The sequence below is a fragment of the Eumetopias jubatus genome, unplaced genomic scaffold, assembly GCF_037043125.1.
Source record: "Eumetopias jubatus isolate StellerSeaLion01/CBP00866 unplaced genomic scaffold, mEumJub1_p1.0 scaffold_4, whole genome shotgun sequence".
NCBI classification, from domain to species: Eukaryota; Metazoa; Chordata; class Mammalia; order Carnivora; family Otariidae; genus Eumetopias; species Eumetopias jubatus.
Genome location: NW_028274810.1, coordinates 82,008,758 through 82,035,425, shown reverse-complemented (window position 1 = coordinate 82,035,425; position 26,668 = coordinate 82,008,758). Strand labels below are relative to the sequence as shown.

General features: G+C 53.3%; 2 protein-coding genes across 3 annotated transcripts in view; one reads left to right on the top strand and one right to left on the bottom strand.

The window, feature by feature from the left end:
* The window catches only part of ZNF362 (zinc finger protein 362), a 37,249-nt gene extending 22,089 nt beyond the window's left edge, over window positions 1–15,160 (top strand). For both annotated transcript variants that reach the window (XM_088022510.1, XM_088022511.1), the window contains exons 5-9: window positions 633–954; window positions 1,723–1,947; window positions 10,100–10,178; window positions 10,316–10,474; window positions 13,893–15,160. In XM_088022510.1, the coding sequence (XP_087878636.1) occupies window positions 633–954; window positions 1,723–1,947; window positions 10,100–10,178; window positions 10,316–10,474; window positions 13,893–14,009 (902 nt within the window). In that variant the 3' untranslated portion in view covers window positions 14,010–15,160. The remainder of the gene's footprint in view (window positions 1–632; window positions 955–1,722; window positions 1,948–10,099; window positions 10,179–10,315; window positions 10,475–13,892) is intronic.
* Window positions 15,161–19,345: 4,185 nt separating this feature from the next.
* On the bottom strand, window positions 19,346–22,410 carry A3GALT2 (alpha 1,3-galactosyltransferase 2). The gene is made up of 5 exons (XM_088022854.1): window positions 22,286–22,410; window positions 22,075–22,158; window positions 21,776–21,865; window positions 21,360–21,497; window positions 19,346–20,552 (listed from the first exon to the last, which is right to left on the bottom strand). Exons 1-5 carry the CDS (start codon window positions 22,408–22,410, stop codon window positions 19,865–19,867), a joined length of 1,125 nt encoding a protein of 374 aa, XP_087878980.1. The 3' UTR covers window positions 19,346–19,864.
* Between the last annotated feature and the right edge of the window lie 4,258 nt (window positions 22,411–26,668).

Genomic DNA, 26,668 nt, shown 5'->3' with positions numbered 1-26,668 from the left:
TTTATTTTTTTTTAAGTAATCTCAACACCCAAGTGGGGCTTGAACCCACCACCCCGAGATCAAGAGTCAGCCACTTGACTGAGTCAAACCTCTGACTGAGCCAGCCAGGCGCTCCTGTATTACAGAAGTTTTTTAAAAAGTACATTGTCAAAGAATCAAAGTACAGTTAAGCCAAAATACTTAAAAAAAATTACTCCCAGTTGTGCTGTCCACATCACTTTTGGTACATCTTCTCCTACTTACTTTTTCCTCTGCATACATATGCTGGTTTTGTTTGTTTTGTGTGTGTGTGTGTGTTTTGTTTTACAAACATATTTTTTTAATGGGCAGTTAATGTTCAGTGGAGAAGACTGATCGGAACGTATCGACCCCTTCCCTAATGTTGCATATTTCAGTTCCTCTAATTTTTTGATAGTGCAAATAACACAGTAGTGAACATCTTTGTGTTTTTTTCCTGTGGTTTAAAGTATTTCCAAAGTGCCTCTGTTACCAACCCAATTTAGTTCTTCGGTGTGTCAGGCCTCTTACACATACACGGACTCTCGTGTAGTCACCCCTGGGTAATTTACGAAGGGAAGAGGAGGCTTGGAAAGGTCTCTGAAGCTGCCTCCCCCGCCCTGTGTCTTCTGCAGGTCTGGGGCTCTCCTCCCGGACCCCGGCTGTGAGCACGTCCGAGTCGAGTGCGGGCACGGGTACCAGCACCCCGTCCACACCCACCACCACCAGCCAGAGCCGCCTCATCGCCTCGTCCCCCACCCTCATCTCAGGGATCACCAGCCCCCCCCTCCTGGACTCCATCAAGACAATCCAGGGCCACGGCCTGCTTGGCCCCCCCAAGTCCGAGCGCGGCCGCAAAAAGATCAAGGCGGAGAACCCAGGGGGGCCGCCTGTTCTCGTAGTCCCCTACCCCATCCTGGCCTCAGGCGAGACTGCCAAGGAGGGCAAGACATACAGGTGGGGGTCTTGGCGGAAAGGGGGTCCACAAGGGCTTGGGCCAGAGCCTCGCATCAAGGGCTGCCCTAGGAGCCCGACAGCTGGGGCTGGAAAGAGGGGCCCCAGGGGCTCAGGGTGGGTGCCAGGTCCCGAGGAGCGGGGTTCTCCTGACAAGCCCCACCCACAGCCCCTTCGCAGGTGGGCTAGGGCTGTCCTCCCATGCTTATGCAGGGCTGCTGGGGACCCAGCTCACCCTAGCCTGGAGCCGTGGGAGTCCTTTCCTCCTCCCTTCAAGCAGTATTCTCAGCCCCCAAGTTTGGATCATCTAGGGAGCACTTAGAAAATGCCAATCCCAGGACCGTACCTCCAGAAATTCTGATTTACTTTATTAGGCGGGGGGACATGCAGAGGGCCAGTCATCCGTTTTTGAAAGCTCCCCAGATGCTTCTGACGTGTAGCTGGGAGGAGAACTTCTTATTCCGAGTGTTGTGGGCTGTGGCCCTGGGCACACGTCCCCAGGATTGCCAGGCCCCTCTCCCCTGGGAAATGTAAAGCGTTTCCCTGATTCTGTGAATGGAGCCCCCGGTGGAAGAGCCTTGGCCTCCGGATTGGAGGGTGTCAGGCTGGGAGCCTGCCCCCCCGGCTTTCCCTGGTGGGCCTGTGCCCCTGGGGCTCCTCACAAGAAAGCTCTATGCTGGGCGCAGGGTCTGTGCAGTGCGGGAGGTCCCCTGCGCTTCCGGGCAGAGGGTGGGGGTCTTCCCAGGTGTGAACGTGCCTCATGCCCCACAGGTGTAAGGTGTGCCCGCTGACCTTTTTCACCAAGTCTGAGATGCAGATTCACTCCAAGTCACACACCGAGGCCAAGCCCCACAAGTGCCCGCACTGCTCCAAGTCCTTTGCCAACGCCTCCTACCTGGCCCAGCACCTGCGCATCCACCTGGGCGTCAAGCCCTACCACTGCTCCTACTGTGATAAGTCCTTCCGACAGCTCTCCCACCTCCAGCAGCACACCAGGTGAGTGGCCTGCCTGGGGCTGCCCCCCTGCAGCTGGTCTCAGCTCGGCACTTGCGCCGGGCTCGTGGACCTGGTACGAGCAGGTGCCCGCTGCCCTGACGGTCAAGAACAAACTCCTTGGCATTTGAGGCCTTTGATGGTGTGACCTTTGTAGACCTCACAGGCCTCTGCTGTCACTACTGTGCCGCCCTTCCCACTGTTTCTCATCTGCCATATCCTTTACCTGAAACACCCTCTCCCTTCTTTATCCTGTTTCTCTGGCCCTCTCCTAGCCATCTCTCCTTTTAGCTTCCTCCGGGAAGTCCTCCTGGGGCTCCACCAGGCCCCGTGCATCCCCATCAGAGCAATGGCCTGCTGTCTTGTACGTGTCACATTCTTTGTCCACCGCCCCAAATATATTGGGGGCTCTTGAAGGCAAGGGCTTGGTCCCCTCCGTACCCATATCCCCAGTGTATGGCACGTAATAAGCATCTGGGCATTTGTGGAATATTTGTGGAATAAGTAGAACTATCTTTTATAGGGCATACGATTCACCATTTAACAAATATTTACAGAGCCTCTGCTCTAAGACAGGCATGATTCTAGGTGCTGGGAACACAGCAGTGAACAAAACAGACAAAAATCCCTGTCCTCATAGGCATACGATCTAGTGGAGTGTGTGAAAGATTCAGAAATATAAATGCTTTAAGGAAAGACAGGTTTTTGCAAGGGAGTACAGACATCAGAAAGGCTGACTCGCCACTCTGCAAGTAAAAATACCATAGGTATTTAAAGAAACAAACCAAAGGTTACCAAGATTGCAGTTCATCTCTTCAGAGAGAAACACATTAGTTTTCCCCCCACCGACGATCATGTCTGTGAGCGCCGCTGTGTGTTGGCCAATAGCAGCTTTGTGAAAGTCAGGGATACCGTTGTTTTTCCTGTGGAGCTTGTAACTTGCCGGAAGCGATCAAGTTTTCTCTCTTTGGGGGACTGATGCGAGACAGACCCTAGTTTTTGCTTTTCGGGTTTTTTAAAATTGTTGTTACTGTTGTGATTTATTCGGATATGTCCATTGTCTCGGTAGGCTTTATCATGGGGCGCAGAATGCCTTGTTTGTCTAGTTCTTGGACTCGGAGGCAGAATGCGCAGGTTTGATCGTAAGAGAGCAATGGCAGAGTGCAAGCAGGACAAGGCCTCTGTCCGTTCCCTCGGTCCTGTGGCTCCTGAGGCATAAGGATCGGATCATAGCATTTTGTTCCAGCAATTTTCTGATGTTTGTCATTGCTTTGATTTTTTTTTTTTTTTTAAGTTTGGCCAGCTTTCTGGACACAGGCCTGTGTAATGAGGTGATGATTAATAAACAAAGAGTTGCTGGTTGTATGGCTTTTAAGATCAGAACATATGATGCTAAGGCTTCAGAGCTAACTTCTATCAGGAGACTTCGCGGAACGCCCGGGTCATCATTTTAATCTGTGTGTGTGGAAAAATTTCTTAGGATATTATCTAAGACCAGAAACCTTGAACCATGCAGGTAAGCCTTGTCGGGTGGTGCCCACATAGCCTGTAACGGTAAGGGTGCCTTTTGGCAGAATCCCCGTTTGTCAGTGTTTCAGACTGGCAGGAGTAACGTTTTCTGTAACCTTAAAGGCTGGGAATCCACAAGCCAGGGAGCAGATCCTGTGCAGCTTCCCACAGAGGCCACATCCCACGTGGGAAGGATGGTCCGTGTGTTTCACTCTCAGGCTTGTCATGCCTAATTAAATGAAATTTGTCTTTTAAATGTGACATTTCTGGCATGGTCATGGTTACAAATTTGATTTACCCAATTATATACCCTGTTGGGAAGGAGGACAGATTCTTACTGACCCTATTTACCAACCTAACGGCCATAAGAGAAGATGACCCCAGGGAAGGCACTGTGAATATTTGTCGGCAATTGTTCTGAGCAGTTTTGTAGGTGGGGCGAGTAACATGCTGTTTTCAACAGAACTGTTATTTTATTATTTATTTATTTATTTATTTATTTATTTTTTAAAGATTTTATTTATTTGAGAGAGAGAGAATGAGAGACAGAGAGCATGAGAGGGAAGAGGGTCAGAGGGAGCAGCAGACCCCCCGCTGAGCGGGGAGCCAGATGTGGGACTCGATCCCGGGACTCCAGGATCATGACCTGAGCCGAAGGCAGTCGCCCAACCAACTGAGCCACCCAGGCGCCCTTATTATTTTTTTAAAGATGTATTTATTTTAGAGAGAGGGAGAGAGTGGGGAGCAGGTGGGGGAGGGAGGGGCAGAGGGAGAGAGAGAGCATCCTCAAGCAGAGAAGCAGACTCATCGCTGAGCGCACAGCCTGACTCGGGGCCCATGACCCCAAGGTCATGACCTGAGCTGAAATCAAGAGTCGGACGTTCAACGGACTGAGCCACCCAGGTGCCCCAATAGAACTATTATTTTAAAATTTCCTTGATAATTCATGAGTTTATATCTATGTTAAATATTTATAGTTTCCCTCCTCCCCCAGAATTCTGAAGGGTTAGTTGGAAAGGCACCATTTAAGGAATATTTTATTCCTGGTTCAAATATAGCCTCCTAAATTGAGGATTAGAGGTGTAGATCAAAGAAGAAAAGGGTCTTCCCATATCCCCTTTAGGAAATAGAAATGAACCCCACTTAAATCACTTTCATTCGGTTCGAGGTCCTAATACCTGTTCTGCTGACCTTGGGTAGTTCGTCTGGTCTACCAAAGTGTCTGCTTCTGGACTGCAGACTCTTGGATCCTGCCTTGGCCTCAGGCAGTGTCTGGTCAAGGTGATGGTGTCACGGTGGAGGCTGCGCGCATTCATCTATTCCCTGGAGCCTGGAGAGCCAAGTGCATGTGTTACAGTCCTCAACTGAGGCCATAATCTCTTGGTGTCTTCTTTGGAAGACTGGACTTCTGACCTGAAGCAGAGGCCTTTAGGCAGGTGGGACAGGGAAGTGTTGATAAGCCTGAATGACTGGTCCATTTATCGTAATAATAAACATTTATTGTAACAATCAACAATGTCAGAATGGAGGAGAATGGAGTCTTCTATTAAGATAGAATGCATGATCAATTTTACAGATTAAGAATATATTTTAGGCAGGGCGCCTGGGTGGCTCAATTGGTTAAGGGACTGCCTTCGGCTCAGGTCATGGTCCCGGAGTCCCGGGATCGAGTCCCGCATCGGGCTTCCTGCTCAGCAGAGAGTCTGCTTCTCCCTCTGACCCTCCCCCGTCTCTTGTACTCTCTCTCTCTCATTCTCGCTCTCTCAAATAAATAAATAAATCTTTAAAAAATATATATATATATTTTAGGCAGCAAGGGCATTGACCCATCTTCAGGCTCTGTATCTCCTAAAGCACGTGTTAGGATTGTCACTAATTGATAAGTATAGTTAAATGTAGAAAAAACTTTTTTAAGGACATTTCTTTTGATTTTTATTGGACCTGAAAATAAATTACTGGTTTTTTTGTCTCCATTTAAAAAAAGTGCACAAATTGGGACTCCTGGGTGGCTCAGTCTTTTAAGCGTCTGCCTTCCGCTCAGGTCATAATCCAGGGGTCCTGGGATCGAGTCCCGCAGCAGGCTCCTTGCTCAGCGGGAAGCCTGCTTCTCCCTCTCCGTCTGCCCCTCCCCCCTGCTTGTGCGCGCGCGCGCTCTCTCTCTCTCTCTCTCTCTCTCTGACAAATAAATGAAATATTTTTTGACTTATATAGCATTATAATTCTGTTATACTATGTATTTGTATAAATTACATATAATCATATATATAATAAATATATAAGACATTTTCTGTATATATATATGTACACATAAAATATAAAATTAATACAGGGAGATAGAGCGTCTCTTCTTTTTTTTTTTTAAGAGAGGGAGGGTGGGAGAGGGGCAGAGGGAGAGGAAGAGAGAAAATCCCAAACAGACTCCACACCCAGCACAGAGCCTGACACGAGGCCTGACACGGGGCTCGATCTCACAACCTTGAGATCATGACCTGAGCTAAAGTCAAGAGTTGGACGCTTAATTGACTAAGCTACCCAGGCGCTCCTGAGTGTCTCTTCTTTTGATTTGCCAACGTTCTTACACTTGCATCTTCATAGAGCAGCTTGCTCTAGTGTTTGCTAATTAGAAATACAGAAAATACAAAAGGCTCGATCATTTGGAGCACCACTCTTGTTATAAAGCAAAGAAGGAAATCTTTGGGGTTGTCTGGTGGCCATCTAGAAAGGCCAGGAGCGTTTGGGTGTAAAAGATACTTTGATAATTTTATTCTGATTTGGGGCCTGGATTTGAGAAGGCTGAGGGCACAAAGTGGACAGCCTAGGCAAGGTCTGAACATCGGTCTAAGAGAAAATAAACACAGTAGCAAGTAGTGATAAGTATGAAGAATAGTTTTGGGGCGCCTGGGTGGCTCAGTCAGTTAAGCATCTGCCTTTGGCTCAGGTCATGATCCCAGGGTCCTGGGATCGAGCCCTGTGTCAGGTTCCCTGCTCGCTGGGGAGCCTGCTTCTCCTTCTCCCTCTGCCCCTCCCCCTGCTTGTGCTGTCTCTTGTGCTCTCTCTCTCATGAATAAATAAAATCTTAGGAAAAAAGAATCCCTAGTTTTTTTCAGATGTAAACTTTTGTTTTAAAATATTAAGACCATGACCAAAACAGCAACAAAAAATTAACAGGCCCGTGAAGGAGGATATTTCCTGATCCAGGGATTGCTCTCTATTCCTGAGGACACACATTTTTTTTTTCCTCTTGAGTGATTTGAGTTAATGGTGGGAAACGAGACGAGCAACGTAAGAGGATCCTGTTAACATGAGAAACAAATTATTAGTCAGTAGACAGTGGCACCTATAATTAAACCAATGTGTCCTAACCCAGTGACAAAGAGGTGGATGTCCCACATGCCCAGAAGTCCTAGAATCTGTTAGGCAAACAAACAAAAAAAGCCAAACACAAAGAAGCAACCAGATTCCAGGTTCCTTGTTTTCTCCCATTCCACGGAGACTCCTTCCTGCTTTTTGCTCCTTCACGGAGAACCAGTCAGGGCATCTAATCAAATCTATCATTCAAGGGTGACTGCCAGTAATGACTGGAATATAAGATCATGTCCAAGGCTGATCCAGCCCTGGTCACGTAATAGAAATGGACTTAGAAACAGGTTGAGCAAGATTACTCTGATTGTTGAGAAAGATGGGAGCATTTTGGGGGTAATGTGGTTCCTGGGAGCTGGAGCGTTCTGGTGGGACCTCCTTCTGTGAAAGGAAGACACAGCAAGTAAAGAAAAGCAGGAGCCTGATGTGGGGCTCAATCCCAGGACCCTGGGAGGAAGGGGCTGTGGCTGTGAGGCTGCGGGAGAAGCTCGGCTGGGCGGGGGCAGAGCGAGTGTCTGGGGCCCCAGGTGGGGCTGGGGCCGTCCAGGGGCCCCGATTTCAGCTCGACTTCCCTGTGCCGCAGCTCAGCTTCCCTCTGTCGCCTGGGGTCTGTGGTGAGCTCCCCTTCACTGCACTTGTGGGAGCCAGGGCTGGGGGCTCCCCTACTGAGAAGATGCTTTGCAAGGACAGGACTCTGATGTGGGAATTGAGGGCCTGGCTCTGACTTGCAGGTCAGGGACCGAAGAGCTCTGGGGCTCGGTGTCACTGGGAGCATGCAGCCTGGCCCCCTGTTCACCCAGCTGGCACTCCCCGGTGCCCCTTCGGAGCCAGCCCAGTGCTGGGGGGCACACACAAGGGCGGATCAGTGGCCAGAGGCAGGCTCTGGCCCAGAGGCACCCCACTGTGACCTGGGAGGCTGGTGGGTGTGGAAACTTCCACGAAGGAGTGAAGTACGTGGGGGAGGTGGGGGAGGACCATCGGGGTCGGGTGTTGAGGGGTCGTCTGTAGCCCTCCCTAGAGATGGGGCAGCAGCATGAGCAAAGGCTCGGAGGCTTCCTCGGGGATGCATGCACATTGCAGGGAAGTTGGAAGGATGCCATGCTGGGGAGGGCAGTGGTGGAGGGGGAGGCTTTAGAAACCAAGGCCTTGAATGCCGGGGCACGGGGTTTGGAAAAGGGAGAGACTGTGGAGGTTGCCAGGCAGGGCCACGACAAGGTCGGATCCCCGCACTGCTACAGTGGCGGGTGGAGGCCAGGGAAGAGGCCAAGCAGCCATGACACTTGGACCGGGGGAGGCCGGAGGGCAGTTTCCCTTTCAAGAGGGCTTGGCTGGGTCCCTGAGGAAGAACCTAAAGTCCTTTGGAAGGTGCTTGGTCAGTCAGTCAACAAATGTTCGTGCGGTATGGACAGCATGGGTTATGTTGAGCACACTACTGTTGACAGTGACTGACCTGAAGAAAGAACTCGCTTTCATTCATTCAGTCCGTGACTCCCTATGTCCATGACCCGTCTTTGAGGCTAACACCCAGAAAAGTGCGGGTGGAATATGGGTTCTCAACACCAGGCCAGCCCAGCTCCACTTGGCAAGTCTCTGTGCAGCCTGTGGGTGGGGCTGGCCTTGCACCTGAGCCTGGGCCCTGTGCTTGCCCTCGGATCCCTGTCTCATAGAGGAGACAGGAGGGGCAGCCTCCCCTGCCGAGGGTGCAGTGGGGGCACAGGCGTGGTGGGCAGAATCATCAGTCAGACAAGGTTGCCCGATGAGAAGTGGATCTCCGACCAGGATGGAAGGTGCATAGGAGCGGTGAGGGGAGGCCAGAGCGTATGGTGAAGGGCCTTGAGTGACACACTAAGGAATCTGGACCCTATCCATGTTTGTAGCGGGCAGCCAATGTCTTGTCGATGGCAGGGAGGGTTCTTTATTCCAGCCTATCCGGCACGAGGCCTGCTGCGACAGGGACCTTACTTTGTTTGATGAGCGGGTTGACAGGCAGAGCAGCCCAGTCAGCGAGGTATTAGGCGAAGGAACCGACACCGAGCGGCCAGGGCCGGGTTCTCCCTCCACCTGGTGCTCGGCGGCGAAGGAGGCAAACAAGGTTCGGGCCAGCCAACCCTCCACTGCCCGCCTGCTCGGCAGAGAGGGTTTGCCAGACAGGTGACGGAAGACACATGCACGCTGATAGTGGGAGGCTTTTGTGGAGAACGGGGCTCCCACGTGTGTGCCGGGCACCTCGTCTGGGCCCAGCTCCGTCCTCACCTGGCCTGTCAGACAAGCATGAGCAGCACCACAGACTTGAACAGAAAATACAGCCAGCAGCGTCACTCTGGAGTCACCCTCCCGGGGAGGCTGGCCCTGACCACCCTGTTTAAAATTGCCACACACACACACACACGGGGCTTTCATGCTCCCCCCACCTTATTTATTTTCTTCTCACAGCACTTACTACATTCTACGTGGGATTTACTTACTTTGCTCATGTTTGTTGTTTGTTCCCACGAGGCAGTGGTTTTTGTCTGTTTTGTTCACTCCAAGTACCGAGCACACGGGTGCCCCATGTAATAAACATTGCAGGTGTTTCCTGAGCGCTGACTTTGTGCCAACGCTTGGCAAAGCCTCTGAGCATATTTTTATGCCCATTTTGCAGATGAGCAAACTGAGGTTTGGTGGTTTTTTTCCCCCAAGGTCACTGAGCTAGTAGATGGTGGAGCCAGGATGAGAACCCAGGAATGGGAGGGGGCAGAGGGTCTGAACTGCAGGGTCTCCCTGTTCTGCATTCTCTCAGTAGCTGGGGTGACCAGGTTACCATCCTAGACATGTCTCTGATGTGGGGACAGGGCAGGAGACAGAAACTGGGGGCCAATTAGAGAGAGAGGCTTCCTTCTGAGGGAAAGGGGCAAGGTGGACAGGGAAGTTCCTGGCAAAGCGGTGGATCTGTGTTCTTTTCAACAGTGGTCTGCGGGTGGGTTTTGAAGAAGAGAAGGACAGAAAGCAGTCTGAGAAAGCCCCTGCTGTTTAGCTGGAGGGTTGGGCCGGGTCTCTGAGTGGATGCTGGTGGTGGGTTGGGTTCAGCAGGGACCAGTGGGGAGCAGGAGGGCTCTGGTCACAGACTGGCAGACTGGGAGACCAGAGGAAGAAGAAGCTCTTGCCAGGTAGTCTCTGGAGAGTGTGGGGAGTGGAGACTGGGAGGCTTGGGAGCTGAATATATGGTGCAGGCCATCCAAGGCCTTGGGGGCTGGAGCTGGCCGGGTTGTCTGTCAGGGACTCCACCTCACTGGGCTGCCCATTGCAGAATTCACACAGGCGACAGACCCTACAAGTGCCCACATCCTGGCTGCGAAAAGGCTTTCACTCAGCTCTCCAACCTCCAGGTGAGTGTCCACCTGCCTCTTGCCTGCTTCTTGCCTGCCTCTTGCCTGCCCCCCTGCAGCAGGAGCAGAAGAAGGGGGTGGGGGTGGGGCTGGGGGAGCCCCGCCTGGCTCCTCACCCCCTGCTGTGCTCCCCACAGTCTCACCAGCGCCAGCACAACAAGGACAAGCCCTACAAGTGTCCCAACTGCTACCGGGCCTACTCGGACTCCGCCTCCCTGCAGATCCACCTCTCGGCCCACGCCATCAAGCACGCCAAGGCCTACTGCTGCAGCATGTGCGGGCGGGCCTACACCTCGGTGAGTGCCTGGGGCCCCTGGGGTCCCTGGGGAGCCTCTTCCTCTCCCTGGGCCTCAGCCTTCTCCTCATCAGATCTGTATTGATTCTCCCCATTCTCTAGACAAGGAAACTGAGGCCCGGAGAGGGGAAGTGACTCTGCAAGATCATGATGAGTGATCTGGGCCAGGGCTTTGGCTTCCCAGTTCTGTTTTTGGCTGCCCTGGGCCGAGCTCCCAGCCTCCTGGTGGCCTTTAGCCTGGCTTTCCCAGGCGTGGTTTCCCCCTAGGCCCTGGAACACTCAAGGCAGAGGTGAGGGGCCAGGCACTCTGCTCTCCAGAGCCAGGGAGGGGGAGGGGCCTTTCCACTGGGGAAGCTGCAACCCCCATCCTGGCCACAAGGGGGCACAGCGACTCGGCCCAGAGCCACCTCACCTCAGGAAAGGCCTGAACAGTAGGTCATCTCATCCAGCCCCCTCTTCTGGGTGGGAATTTCCCGCAGCAGAGGCCTTTCAGCACCCACAAGAGGGAGCCTGGTAAGTCACTTAGGTGTGTGTGTTCAGTTAATGAAATATCCTGGTTGACAGAGCCCAGGTAACCCCTCCCCCCAAAAACATCACTGAGCCTCAATTTCCCTATCTGTAAAACGGATGAGGTAACTGTTCTTACCTCACAGGGCTGTTGGCCAGCCCAGTCAGCGCCTAATAAATGTCGGCCAACACCATTGTTTATTTGCTCAGTGTTTACTGAACATTTGTGCCAGGCGCTTGGGCATCAGGATGAATCCAAAAGACACATTCTTTGCCCCCAGGGAGGTTGGAGTCTACTGCTGGAGACAGATATTAAACAAGTAACCACCAAATAAACATGGAATGACAAATTGTGGTAATTGCTCTAAGGAGGTTTGTCAGCCTTAGGGCATGGTAACATGTGGGCAGGGTACCTTCGCTGGGGGGCTGTCCTGGTGCCTGATAGGATGTTAGCAACGTCCTTGGCCTCTCTCACTAGCAACCCCCTCCCCGAGCTCTGGCAACCCAAGATGTTGCCAGGTGTTGCCAAATGTCCTGGGGCCAGGGTGGAGCCGCCTCTGACAGAGAACCACTGGGCTGAAGGACCACAGGTTGATAAAGCAGCTGGGAGGCTGGAATGGATTTGGGAAGGGGACACAGGCCTGGGTAGGCTGACTGAGGGGGTGACAACATTTCAGTGGAGCCTTGGGTAAGGAGAGTGAGAACCTTCCAGGCAGGGGAACGGTGAATGCAAACACCCTGAGGTGGAACAAACATGGCGCGGTCCAGGAACTGAAGGAAAATTAGGTCACACGGGGCTGTGGGGCCCTGTTAGGGAGTTTGGATACGTGCCAGGTGGAGCAGGAAGCCATTGGGGGAAAGGGACTGTCTGCGAGGGTATTTTGAAAGGTCACTGACTGGAGGGGGCACACGTGGGGTGGTCAGCGGTATGTCAGGTGCCAGCCAGGCCTACAGTTTGCTGGGTGCTGGGTTCGTCACACTGCTCCTTCCCTGGAGTTCGAAGGGCAGAGGAGAAGTGAAAGACAGAGGGCAGAACCTGCAGGGAATGGGTCCCAAGGGGCGAGGTGGGGCACCACAGAGACCTAGGAACCCCATTCAGCTGGCTGACCTTCAGCTGGTGTTGGCCTCAAGTTCTCAACATCTGCCTCCTCATGCCTGCTCCTAGGGGAGGGGCCGCTGGCATTTACTGGCTGTAGTTCTGGATGGAGTCTGTCTGAACTCTGGGGGCAGGGAGTGTCCCTGCAGCCCCATCCTGAATGCGGCCTCAACCGGACTCTCTAGAACAAGAATAGTTACCTTTATTTTTAATTAAAGTAAGTTGACATATCTTTTTTTTAAAGTGGGCTCTGTGCCCAGTTTGGGGCTTCAACTTATGACCCTGAGATCAAGAGTCACAGGCTCCACTGACTGAGCCAGCCAGGCCCCCCAACATACCTTTTATTTAAAAAAAAAAAAAAAAAGAGAAAGAAAAAAAAACAACAGTTCAATGGATTGAATTTTAAACTACTTTAACAAATTTTAGCATAGTGAACCTTCATGTTCCCATTAGCCCCCAGAACCGTCAACCAACCTTGCCTCATCCATATCCCTATTTTTTGAAGTAAAATAGACATCATATTGTTTCATCTGAAAATGTTCCCTGTGTCTCTAAACACAAGGACCCCTCTTTTTGAACATACCCACAATATCTTTACAGTTACCATAAGTCCTTGATATCATCAAATACCCAGTCAGCGTTCACGTTTTTGTCTCCGGAAGGCCAGAATTTTATTTACTTACAATTTGATTTTGTAATGGAGATCCAGATAAGATCCCCACGTTACACCCAATCAATATATCTCTTAATCTGTTGAACCCCACCCTGTCGTCCCTCCCGGGCCTTTTTTTCCTTTGCAAAGTAGTCACTGAAGAATAGTTTCCTAGTTTGGACGTTGCTGATGGCTTCCCTCTGGTGTTTGATAAGCATGTTGCCGCCACATTTGAGGTCTTCCTCTACCAGATTCTGAGCAGAGTGACATTTGAGACTGGGGGACTATGTCCTGGGGGGCAAGTGGTGGCTCACCAGGTGCTCCACCTCCTCCCTTGAGTGTGGGGGCCTCTGGGCCTGCAGGTGAGCCTTTGGGTCACCTCACCCACCCAGCTGTGGGTGCCTCAGGTCAGACTTGGCAGAACCTGTGGGGGCACTCAAGGGACGAGCCGAGCATGCCCAGCTTATGCTTCTGCAAGTCACCAGTCCTGTCGGGTCCACCTTCTTCCCAGGGAGGATCAAGTTGGGGGGGCCGCGGTGGCTGCAGTGGCTGGGGCTCCCACCAGCACCTGGAATGCAGTGTAGAGACCAGGGAAAGAGCAGTCCCCTCAGCCTGTACTGCATGCCGGGAGCTCTGTCCACCATAGCAACCGTTTGAGTTTGTGCCTTCAAGAGGAGGAAACAGCCTTGGACATAGGAGATGACACGTCTGAGGTCCCACTGCTAGGAGATGGCAGAACCCAGCTCAGACCAAGGCCTCCTGCTTTTCCTTCGCTGGAGCACCATCCAGAAGGGGGCAGCCATGCTCGATCCCCAAGGCAGGCGGAGGTTCAGCCAGCATACCCGATTACAACCTGTTGGCCTGGCCCTAGAGAAGTCCAGGTGGGCACTGCTGAGGGACGAGCCTGGTGCCAGCCAGTTCTTCAGCTGGCATGCTGTGGGCTCAGAGTGTGGGAAATGAACCAGCATCCACCCCTGGTGGCGATGCTGCCTCACTAGAACTAACGCCCCATGCCCCGTCTGACGCCCTAGAGCCAGGCCTGCTCACCATGAGCTGGCCCACCAAGGAGCCCTCCAGTGGACACTTGTGGGAACTGCAGCCTCCCCTGCATCTCTTGCCAATGGTTGGTTGGTTACGTGTCCTGAATCTCACCCCTGCCCACAGGAGACCTACCTGATGAAGCACATGTCCAAACACACGGTGGTGGAGCACCTGGTGAGCCACCACTCGCCCCAGAGGACGGAGTCCCCCGGCATCCCGGTGCGAATTTCCCTCATCTGAGCCGACCCAAGGCGCCGCCCCACCCTGCCCACTGGCAGACACAGACCCAGGCAGCACCAGGCCCCGACTTCCTCCAGGGGCCCTCCAGGAACAGCCGAGCTCTCTCATGACCTTCCTGACCTTCCAGAAAGCCTGGGCTGCAGAAGCCCTGCCTGGTCCAGCTCTGGGGGCGGCCAGGCCAACTGCAAGATTCTGGACTGTTTTGGTGGCATCCAAAGACGATCTCAGAGCACTTTGAACCTCTCTGTTGGGTTTCTTTTTGTTCCCCACCCTCCACTTGCTTCACTGTTTTTTTTTTTTTTTTTTTTTAAAGTTTGTTTTGGAAATAACAAAAAAGATATTTATTGGCCAAGAAGTTGGTGCTGCTAAGACCGAGAAATTAAAAGAATCGGACAGATGGACACAGAGAACCAGAGGGCAGCGTGGGACCTTCTCTTGCCACAGCCTCAGGTCTTGAGGGAAGGCTCAGGCCTGAGTCTCTGGACTGCAAAGGGGGCCCCGAGGTGGGAGGGGACAGGAGAGGCAGCTGGAGTGAGCCACTCACCCCTAGGTGCCCAGCTCACACCTCTCGAGCTACGCCCTGGGCATTACTGAGCAGAGGGATGCGGCAGCTCCCAAGGCTGCCCAGGCTTCAGGAGGCAAAATGAGAGAGGGGCCGGGAGATACGCAGGACCAAAGGGTGCAGCGTTGGGCTGGGCTGGGCGCAGGCCCAGGGAAATGGGGTGAGGGTGGGCTGGGTAAGACCTGGCCCCCCACTGCCCTGAAGACCACCCCAGTCTACCTCGGTGCTGGCCAGGAAACCTATTGGCTACCTCTCCCACCATCCCAGACTGTGGGCAGGGGCGTGGGGAGGGAGTGAGCCTGGGCTTAGGACCACCCCCCTCCAGAATTTCCTCCAGATGGGGCAGTGCCCAGGGAGGGGTTATTTGTCTTCCCTGTCATGGAGGGGGAACTCCCAGTCCAGGCCCTAGGCCCCTCAGCAGGGAAGGGATCCTCGGGGAGGAGGGTCCCAGGAGCATACCCTGCCCTCAGCCCCCACAGACACACCCCAATCTGAAAGCCATGCGTGTCCGTGTATATAGGAACTATGTACAGAGCCCGGAGAAGCCCCCCTTCATCCCCCGGGGAAAAAAAAAAAAAAAAAAAGGAAACTAGACAGAAACTCATCTATATATTCTGTATCTGGAGTTCCGTTTTGAATATTAACTGTGTTATTTTTATACACTTTTTAAGCCTTAACTCGCCATTGATTTACCAGTTTAACGTTTCCTGGGTTTTTTTTCCCCCCCCACGGGGTTCTCTGCCCCCACCCCCACCCCTTTGTTTGACTTGCGTCGTCTGATAACTCAGTATTGTAGCTTTTTGTCCGCATGTTACTACCCTGTAAATACGCTGTTATACATACTGTTAACACCCCATTTGCTTTTTTCTATGGGACCTCCAGGCCACCATATTTAGAACTAGTTACCTTATTAAAAAAGAGAAAACAGTCTGTTGGCTTCTCAGTCTGCATCTTGGTGGCAGGGAGGTGAGGGCACGTGCCCCTCAATGCTTCAGGAAACAAGTTTGCATTATATTTAAGTAAAGGGGTGGGGAGCAAAATAAAAATCGAATGTGGGGTAGACACTAAACGGAGCAAGAAACAAAGGAATTCCAAACCCTCTGCTCTTTGTATTTCTCTGTTGTGAAGAATAAACTGTACCCGCACCTGGGTGGCGGTGGTGTGTGGTGTGCTCTGTGTGAGGGCGGGGCTGGGGGGCACCTTTCCATTGCTCCTCTCCCCTCCCCCGCCCCCCCAGACTTGGGGAAGAAGGGACATGGCCCCTCACTGTGGGCTGGCCTCACCCCAGCTGAGCCGAGTGCTAGGTTGTTGGTTACCCTACAGCTCCCCGTGAGGGCGGCAGCAAACCAAGAGGGTTTTTTTGTTTTGTTTTGTTTTTTGCTGAGCATCATGTTGCAATTAAGTGGCAGGAACACAGATTTCAGCCAGGTTTGTCTCATTCTGAGTGAGGCCTTTTGGGATGTATGGGGTCCACCGGTGAGGTTTACAGCCCCCGCTCCCAGAGGGGCAGCCACATCCCCATTACCCTGCCCACCTTTGGGGGTCCATTATGAGTGCCCGGACTTGTGGAAGCAATTCCAGTGATTGAGGGAACCAAGAAGCCCCCTTCACATCCATTTTCCCCAGGTGGGTCAGTGTTTTGATTGCCTGAGAGGGAAATGCAGGAGTTAACTACCCCAAAGTTTATCAAGGCTGGTCCTCTGCTGGGCATGACTTAGAGAGACAGATGTAACTCTACCAAGAGTCACCGTGGAGCTCACCTTCAGGAATTCACTCCGAGTCCTCACAGGCCTTGGGTGTCAACACTTGGCTGCAAGTGATAGAAAGCCCAATCCAAACAAGGATTTATTGGCTTACATACCAGGACCGTGCAGGTGTCAGGCCAGCCTCAGGGCCCAGTGGTGTCTCCAGCTCTCCACTTGGCTTTGTTCTCAGAGTCGGTTTCATCCGTGGGCCCCTGTGGGGTCAGCAGCTCCAGCCTCGCGGGCCCCAGATTTCCAGCAGTCCAGCCTCTGTCTTGCAGAAGCTCCAGGAAAAGTCTTCCATAAAGGAGCTGTGATTGGGACTGGTTAGGTACCATGCCCGAACCAATCACCGTGACCGGAATGTCTTACTTGATTGGCTGAGACCTAGAACCCATGCTCTAAGCTTGGAGCAGAGGGTGAAAGCCCAATCTGTAGTTCATCTCCCCAAAAGGAAACCAGACGTGTTAACATTGCGGGGGGGGGGGATGGGTGTGGAGTAGCCAGGAACATGTTTTTGGTAACTTCACAGGCCTCCTTGCTCTCTGTGAACTTGACCTCCCATAGACTGCTCTGCTGTGAAGGGGTGGGCGCCGGCAGCCACCCAGATCCCACATGACCCGATCCGGGCCACAGCTAATCGGCCAGTGGTAGACGTCTGACTCTGCCCCTGGAGCCTTAGACCACGGCTGGTTCATGAGAGTGGACTGGGCACACCTCTTCCCAACTCCATATTTAGTGAATGTGGTTTGAAATCAGCCATGGTGGGGTTCATGCAACAGAAACTGGCAAAGGCTACAAATGGGGGCTTTCTTTTTCTTGGAAGAGCGAGTTGCTAAACGCTTACCAGCACACCGCGGGCTGACCCTCCGATCAGCTTCGCCAGTCCATGGATTAGGAATAAGTTAGGAGATGGTGGACTCCTGAACTGGAAGACCGTGTGGTCCAGGGGTTGGGATGTGTGTTGGGCCAGACACAAGCAGGACAGAGGCAGACAGAAGCAGAGATGGACAGAGAAGACTGAGAGCCTGTGTCAGACTCAGTTCCTGACTTCCCGTCTCCCATCTCCTGGCCAGGTGTAATTTCCTCCTCGTTCGCACATCAGTTGAGTTTAAGTTGCTAGCGGTGTGACACGGGGCAAGTTACGTACGTAACCTCTCCGTGCCTGATTTTCTAGGTAAAATGAGGGAGGTGCCTGGGTGGCTCAGTTGGTTGGGAGACTGCCTTCGGCTCAGGTCATCATCCTGGAGTCCCGGGATCGAGTCCCGCATCGGGCTCCCTGCTGAGCAGGGACTCTGTTTCTCCCTCTGACCCCTCCCCCCCATGCTCTATTTCATTCTCTCTCTTAAATAAAAATAAAATATTAAAAAAATAAAATGAGGGAAATAATAGTAACCAATTTGTAGGGTGGATGTGAGGAATAAATGAATCAATATATGTCTAATGCTTAGAATGGTGCCCGGTACATAGTTAAGTACCAGTAAATGTAATTGTGACTGTTCCTGTTTGATGTGGCCCTGGTCGATCTAAGTCCCTTATGATCAGTGAGCTCCGACTAGAGAGCTGACGATATTTGGCAATTTCTGGGGGTGGCGTCTGAGCTGGCCTGGCAGGGTGGGGCAGCGGGGGTAGGTGAAGATTTGACATGTAGGAGTGACACTCAGGGGACTGGGAGCCTGCTTTTCATCTGCTTGCCTGGAAGCTCTCAGGTGCTCCCACTGCCTCTGAGGCCCCCAGCAGGTGCTGAGGACAGTGTTGATTGACAGTGATCCGGATGGAAGTGGCTGCAGAAAGAGCTTTGCCCCGCCTTCTGCTTCTGCCCCAAGTCCCTCTAATGCCCCCAGCCCCAGCGAGGGCCTCTGGGTAAGACGAAGGAGGGAGACACTCCAAAGAGATCATGTGTTCCACACTGCAGCTTCCTTGACCCTTCCCCATACTCAGGAAAGTCTCCACCCACAGCGTGCGGCTGCCCCGGCCTAGCATCTGGAAACCCCTGCCTGTGCCATCATTTCCTCTGTAGGACAGGAAAGGGGTGTTCTTTTGGCAGAGCCTTTGCACTATGAACTTGCTGGAGAAGGGGCAAGCAAGGAGAGGGAGAAGGCAAGTTACATTTTCTGGAGCACCACAACCTCCGCAAGGAGGGTGATCGGCATCCCCACTTGACATAGAGACTCAGCAAAGGTAAGGGACTTGTCCACAGTCACAAGCAGAGTGCGAAGAGGAGCAGATTCCCACCCAGATCTCACTAGCTTGTGCTCAGGTGTCTCACGGCCCCTGGGGGTGGTGACGGTCGGTGTGGGTGGCCCTCGGTGAATACTGCGGGGTCAGGTGGAGGACACATGCCCACCAGAGGAAGGGATGTGCCAGCTGAAAGTCATCAAGCGATAACCTGTTCTCAGGCACACCTAGCTTGTTCTTATGTCTCATCCACAATCCAAATGGCCTTCTGGGTTTTGCTAATCTAGTTCGGGTGGGAGGCACTGGGGAACTTCAAACTGTTTTTGAGAGGGCAGAGATCTCTTAGGTCACATCATCAGTAAGTGGAATCTGCTTGTAAAGATGATCAGATTGTAAAAATCATCAGGGTTGATTTATGCCAGAGTTGCTGTCCTTCGGAGGAACAGTGGAGGCTATTAAGGCAAGGTCTTTGAGAACATCACATAAAGGATTCAGGGGACCTGGGGTGAAATCCCATCCTCCCAGGGCCTCAGCGTTCCCAGGCGTCAGAGGACAGCTCAGGGGCTTCCAACTGCTGCCTTCCCTGGCTCCTTGGAGGGCCTGATGAGTTCACCTCCTGTTCAGAGCCTGTGTTCCCCTCCCCTCCCCCAGGATGAAGACTCTGGATAGCAGTCTTGGGTAAGGAAACTTATCTCCCAGACAGCCCTATGGGCCCCACATCAAGGAAATGTCCTTTTGTGGACACTGCACAGGAGAGAGGGCCATAAAGACACTTTTGGAATAATTTTATTACAGCATTACTTAAATATGTACAAACTATGCTTGAGGGCGGGGGGAGGTGGAAGGGCAAAGCCAAGGACTCAGATGCCACCACGTTTCCCCTGCAGCAGAAGCTTTCTCCTGTTCGCCCAGAAGCTACTGTCTTTTCGGAGGGCCAGTCCTAGCTCTGCAGCGGCTGCCCAGACTGACTCACAAGATTCTGTGTCCTTAGGCAGTTATGTTCCCTTTTTGCGTCTCAGTCTCCTTATCAAAAAGGGGGTTGGGGTGGCGGTGGGTGACGGGGGCTAAAACAGCTCTCCAGGAGGCATCAGCTGAATCCAGTAAGGTCAGAGGCGAAAAGTCTAGAGGCAGCCTGACCGAGGCGCTACTGCCCAGCGTGCGTCGTTGTCGGTCGCTGTTGAAAGTGGGGGAAAGGGGAACTTTCCCTCCCAGCGAGAAGCTCCCCAAAGGCCACGCTCCTCCTCCCACCTCCACGATCCCAAGGCCGGGCACCTGGCCGGAGCGGGCAGGGCTGTTTGCGTCCAAACTCTCGCCGCCCTCCGGGGCGCCCGCACGGCTTCAGGCCCCACCCCCTTCCTGGGCCGGTGGGGGGCCTAGTCGCGCAGCAGGGCGTACTCTTTGGGCGCCCAGAGCAGGCGCGGCTGGCGGATCTCGGCCCGCCGGCCGATCTCGGGGCTCCAGCAGAACTCTGGCGACAGCACCTTGGCCGGCTTGTGCAGCCAGAAGAACTTGTTGAGGTGGCTCTCGTCGTGCCAGCGCGCCTCCAGGCCGCGCTCGCGGTCCCGACGCAGATTCCGCGCGCAGTGTGCCGTCAGCCCGCGCAGCGCCGCCACGCTGCCCCCGAACACGGCCGCGTGGTAGTAGAAGTCGCCCTCGCCCAGCGCCAGCGCGGCGGTGGAGCGCACGTCGCGCTCGTACGGCAGCAGCCACCGCGGCCAGTGGTAGTGCCAGGCGTGCAGCTGCGCCACCGACTCGGCCAGCACCTCGGGCCCGAAGGCGCCGCGGAAGTGCTGGTCCACGTCCATGCAGAGCACGAAGTGCGCCTCGCGGCCCAGCCGCCCGCCCAGCGCCTCGTGCAGCGTGCGCATGCGCTGCATGGATACGTCCTGCCAGCGCGGCTCGCGGGCCACGCGTTCCACGCGCAGCCGGCGGCCTGGGGCCAGCGCCACGCGGGGCACGGCGGCCGGGCGCTCGGTGAACACGTAGTACACCACGCGCTGGCCCACCATGAAGTGCTGCTCGGCCGTCTCCAGGAAGCGCGCCAGGTACTTCTCCAGGTATCTGCCAGGTGGGCGGGGCGGGTCAGTCTGAGCGCGGCTCCCACCCGGGCCCCCAGCCCCGGCCCCCCCGCCCCCGCCCCGCTGGGGCTCCCGGCGACGGTCCCCCTCCAGTCCCCTCCGCAACCCTCCAGTCGTGGGAGCTTTCACGGTGGACAGAGGTGACTGCAGATTGCTCGTCTCTGCTGCCCAGAGGGGCTCTGGGTTCCTTCCCTTGAACGTGGGCTCCCACTACCTGCCTGGAGCAACAGGGTGCCCCGGCAGAGAGGCTGGGCTGCTCCTTTGGGCGACTGGCAGCGTTAGCCTTTGCCTCGTTAGGGCTCCGAGCCTTCGCTTACGAAGTCCCAGACCCTTGATGCCGCAGGGACGTGAGGAAGCCCAGCTAGCTGCGCAGAAGGCTGCGTGGAGACCGTGCCCCACCGGTGTTCAGCAGTCGGCCATCCCAGTGGAGGCTCAGACTCTGGGGAGCAGTGAGGAGCCCTTCCTACGGAGCCCGGTGGGAATTTCTGCCCACAGAATCATGAGCTGTAACAACAGCTGTTCTCAGTGACTGAGTTTGTGACAGTTCCTTACATAGATAACCAGGATGGTCCTTGTGCTGGGTGGGCTCCATAGTGCTGGTGTCCGGGGAGGAGGGAAAGGAAATGGACGGTGCTGTCCTCTTCCTGGGAGCCTGGGACAATAAGGTGCTGTCTTTGACTCCCTCTTCACTTTAGGATCTTGTGGCCCACAGGGTGCCCCACCCCTACGTCACATGCACACCCGTTCCATTCCCTGCCTGGACAGCACCGCTCCCCTCCCCAGGCCTTACCTGCCTACAGCAAAGACTGTCAGCCCAATGGTGAAGTTCTGCTGCAGAGCCTTTTGCTGGGCCACAGCTGGGTTGAAGGTGCTGTCCCAGATAATGGGGGCCCCCCAGGAGGTACAGGTCAGGACATCAGGCCGGGCCCTGGCCAGGGCAGGGATGGAGAGATAGGTCCATTCATCCACCCATTTGGTGCACGTTCACTGCCACCTGCCCGGTGCTGGACCCTAGGGACCCACTGATGGGTGTGCCCCGGCCTCGCCCCTAGAGATCCCTAGCCTAGATCGAACACGGAGGATTGGGAGATGTGTCACCTGATGGGGCCGCCGGAAGGAGTACCTGGCCCTGCTGGGGTGAGGGATGTGAGGAGGGCAGGACACTGGGGCAGAGCTCTGGAGGGTGTGTGGGCGTTAGCTCCTTACCAGGGATTCAGGAGACCCGTGAAGTTGTCTCTCAGCAGGGCCATTCTGGCAGAAGGGCAGACACCCATGGGGATGAGGGTTTCCAGATGCCTGTGGGGTGGGGGCAGCAGTGAGGGAGAGGCATGACAGCCAGCTCAGGGCCCCTCTCACTTTGCTCTTTACAAGGAGGGAGAGCCCACAAGGCCAAGTGTGCAGCCAAAGAGCCACCACCCACCACCCACCACCCGCACTTGGAAGGAGCCGCTTTGACCCTGACCCTGCTGGTTCCCACACTGAGTGCTGGGGGAGGGGGGTTGTACCTGACTATAGAGAGCCCATGCTGGAGCAGCCCTAAGAGGCCAAGCGCAAGTAGGATCAGCCAACAGAAGAGTCTCTTCCAGGTCCTGGGTGGTGGGGAAGGGCGTTAGCAACTCATTTATATGCACACATACACATGAGAAATTGTTTATGTAATTTTAATGTTTCATGTTATTTATTTTTGAATACAAATATATCCTATTTGGATGGTACAGGCATTCAAAGGACAAGAGTATATCTAGTGCAGTCTTTCCTGGTCCCAGCCACTCAGCTGCTCTGCATGGAGGCAAGCCAGTATGACTCTTTCCTTGCGCCTCCTTCTGGAAGTGGTCGTGCATGTACAGGCAAATATGAATATGGGAGCACAGCAGATACGCTGTTCTGCACCTTGCACTTTCCACTGCCTGCACTGATTGTCTTTGGCGCTGGTCCCTCTCAGTACCCGATGTGCTTTCTAACCCTTTTCCCCAGCTTTCCAATATGCCACTGATCACTTAAAGCTAAGCGATGAGAGCAAGGCCTCACACATAGTACTCACTCGGTATACTCTGGCTGTTGCTGTTATTATTATTGTTCCCGAGCAGACCCCCATGGCCTCCTGGACAACCTCCCAACTCCACTCTCTGCCCTATAAATCCTTCCCAAGTCTAGCTCCCCCAGTCTCTCTCCAGAAGCCTGCCAGGTCACACACTCCTGCCTCCTGGCCTTTTCTGCTACCCCACTTCGCTGTTCCTCAGTAGATTTATCTAGTAGATAGCTCGGAGACGCATCTTGTGGTGGTGTGTGTGCCCGTGTATCCACCTGCGCACCATCTCAGCACATGGTACCTCCTTCTGTTCAGTTGGCCAAGCCAGAAACCTGGCTGCTCCCCAACCCCTCCCTCTCCCTCACCCCCGTCTGCTGTCAGTCCCCAGGTTGGGTTGATTTGGCCTCCTTTTTTTTTTTTTTTAAAGATTTTATTTATTTATTTGAGAGAGAGAATGAGAGCACGAGAGGGAAGAGGGTCAGAGGGAGAAGCAGACTCCCTGCTGAGCGGGGAGCCCGATGTGGGACTCGATCCTGGGACTCCAGGATCATGACCTGAGCCGAAGGCGGTCACTTAACCAACTGAACCACCCAGGCGCCCTGATTTGGCCTCCTTAATTCCACCCCCCCACCCCGCTCAGCTCCTGCTGTGCCCCCAGCCTCCGCAGCGACCCCGCCTGCACACCTCTCACCGGGATCACTGTGGCACCAACTTCCCTGCTCCCAGCCACTTCCTACATGGTCCCCAAAGCCATCCTGTAAAATGCCCGCCCGCCTTAACAGTGTCCACATCACATGACCAATCATCCAAGAAGTAATGCATCGAGGAGGCAAATACATGCGGAAATGTTCACCCTCACTAGTAACCCAAAGACATACAAATTGGAACAGGCTGGCATGTTTTATCTGTAAAATGAGCTTTTTAAAAGGAAATAAAAACAGCGGTGCTGCAAGGATACAGCGGGGCAGACACTCTCACACTGCTGGTGGGGGCAAAGGGTGCCAGGTCTTTTGTGGAAAGCTGCTTAGCTATGGGAATTGAAGCCTTCACTGTTCATCCCCTTTAATCCAATCACCCCAACTTCTGGGAGCCTGTTCAGTATGGAAAAAGTTGATGCGTCAAGATGTTCACGAGTTTCTGCTTATTCATGCACTCACCCTATATTTACTGGGCACACGCTCAGAATCAAGCACTTGCTGGGTCAAGGATTCTGAGGTGAGCAAGGCACAGACCTCATCTTCAGGGAATGGAGTCAGGAGGATGTGGGTGGCCAGGAAGAGAGGGAATGGGTCAGATGACAGACTGCAAAGAGATGAATGGAACACGGCACAGTAAAGGCTGCAATTAGCATAAATACAAGATGCTATGAGCCTTGACAAATGGGGAGGAAGTCAGGGAGGCTTCCTGGGAGAGGTGGCCTCTAATAATGAGAAGTTACCCAGGCAGGGAAGGCAGCTGAGCAGGGGGGGAAGCTTATGAGAAGAAAACAACAATGTACAAAAGTGAGAGGTGAGAGGAAGCTTGGGCTGTGCAAGGCCTTGCGGGCCATTCTGCAGGATGGAGTGTGGCAGCAGGGGGTTGGGGAGGGAGTGGGGAGAGGTGAGGCTGGAGGTGAGCCAAGGCCAGATCACACCCCACCTGCATTGCAGGCGAACGGGTTTGAGCTTCACCTTGAGGACTCTAGGGAGCCCTGAAAGATACTTCCCCCAGGGAGTGATGCAGTCAGATTTTTATTTGGAAAAAAAAAAGTATTGCAGCTGAACTGTTGAGCTTGGACACTGGGGGTGGGGAACACGGCTGGAGGCAGGAAGGTGGGCTCCAAGCCACTGCCAGCCCTCAGCTAGTGGCAGGGTGAGCCAGGCGTTGGCGGTGGGGTTGGGGGGAGTAGCTGGTGAAGGGCTGTCAAGGCAGTGGGCTTGGCAGGACTTTCATGGTTCCAGGGCCAGGGGGCTGGGAAGGAGGCAATGCCTGAGTGTCCAGTGGGAGGGTGGGGAGAGGAGTAAGCAGAGGTGCGGTGGTGGAGGCAGGGGCCTGGGTGACTCCCCAGAAGTGCAGCTGGAAAGAGGGGGGAGGACAGGAACTGGAGGGGGCTGGGGGCCTAGGATTGGTGGCGGGGCGTGTGTTTCTTTCATGAGAGGCACGTGGGCTCGGTTGCATCCCGACTGGAGGCACCACGGAGAAGGCCTTGCGTGGGCTGCTGAAAAGGCCCCAGCAGCCAGCCCACGGACTGACTAAATCACCCTTTACTGACGACTCTGTGGTCACATGGAAAAATGCTTACGTGGGAAGCTTCAATGAAAAAAAAAATTCTCAAATTGATGGGCAGTATGATTATAATTTAGCAGCAATTAAAACATGTGCCAGAAAATAAGGCTAAAAAAGGAAAAGGTAAAAGTGGCTATGCAGTAAGTTATAGTAGGGTTCCCCCCCCTTTATTTTTCCCTTCCAGTTGTTTGTGATGTGCTTATGTTGCCTTTTTAATGAAGGAAGAATACAGAGTTAGCATTTTAGAAAAACCACCCCAACAAAGCTGTGTTAAGGCTTCCTACTGCCTGCAAAATCAAGTCTACGGCTCTTAGCCCCGTCCGAGGAGCCTTCAGAACCTGGCTCCTTTGCTCTCACATTTGAAGTGCCCTCACCAGACCTAGCTTTCCTACCTCTAGAAATGGGAGACTCACAGCGGGCAGACCACGGATGGTCTTGTAGCTGTGTTTGAAAAAGCAAATGGATGTCGGCAACCCCAGTGTTGATCAGTGGGGAATTGGATGAACAAGTTACGCTCATCTGTACCACGGAAAACAACACGACCCCTAAAAAGGATGATGTGGGGGTAGAAGTACTCTCTGGAAAAGAGGTCCTGATGTATTAGGTGGGAAAGGAAATAAAAGGAGTATATATAGAGGCTGATCTACACCTGCGTACTCAGGCATTTACAGATGTGCATATCTGTGGTCTTTCATAAACATGTAGGAAAAAATCTAGAACAGCATCGTCCAGTAGAAGTACCATGTGAGCCACATGTATAAATTGAAATTTTCTAGTAGTCACATAAAAGGTATGAAAAGAAACAGCTGAAATGAATTTTAATAGTATTTTAACCCAGTATATCCAAAATATCCTTTCAATGTATAATCAATACAAAAATTGTGGAGATATGTTTTATATTCTTGTTTTGTACTAAGTCTAAATACTAAATCCAGTGTATATTTTAGATTTATAGCACATTTTAATTGGAATTAGCCACATTTCAAGTGCTTGGTAGCCACATAGGGCTGGTGGCTCCTCTTCCGGATGGCGTGATTCAGAAGGAGAGGTACCAGTTAGCAAGGGGCTGAGACTGGAGGGAGGAGGGGATTTCTACTTGATATACTTCTGTCACGTACCAGCGTACAACGAGCCTGTATTACTTTTGTTGTTTAGTTAAAGGAACAGTAGGCCCCAAATGGAGTCACTCCTACTAAGCCCTGTATCAGCAAACCAAACCAGTTAGCACTTAACTGCAGTTCCAGCTTGTCCCGGAAATGTACCTTTAACCAGTCAATCTGGAATTACCTGGTCAGCCCTAGAGATTCTCTGCCTGATGGACCCCTGCCTTCCCCCAAAGGAAAGTGACCCTGCTTGAAAAGTCCACTCTTTGCTAGAAGCTTCCTTTCCTCCATCCCCTCCTGCCTATAAAAGCCTGCCATTTTGTACAGCTCCACAGAGCTCCTGTCTGTCTTCTGAGATGCTGCCCGATTCATGAATCATTAAAGAAAGCCGATTGTACTCAGCTAATTTTGTTTTTTAACAGACTGGGTGGCACTGACAGGATCAAAGGAGATTTCTGGTGGCTTTGGGGACAGTGAGAAACACAGGCATGGTACCCATGGGCCTCTTGAATTTCTCACTGTTTCTGAGGGCCTCAGGTAAGTTCCCCTTGGTTCTGAGCTCCACTGTCTTTGCATCAAGCTCCTGATCTCATTGGCTTTCCAGTCCGTGGCTGGTCGGCTAGAACAAGCAGAGGGTTCCACCCAGAACCCAAGCCCTGAGCCCTCAGTTTAGTTTGCAATCCCCCCATTTGATTGGAACCC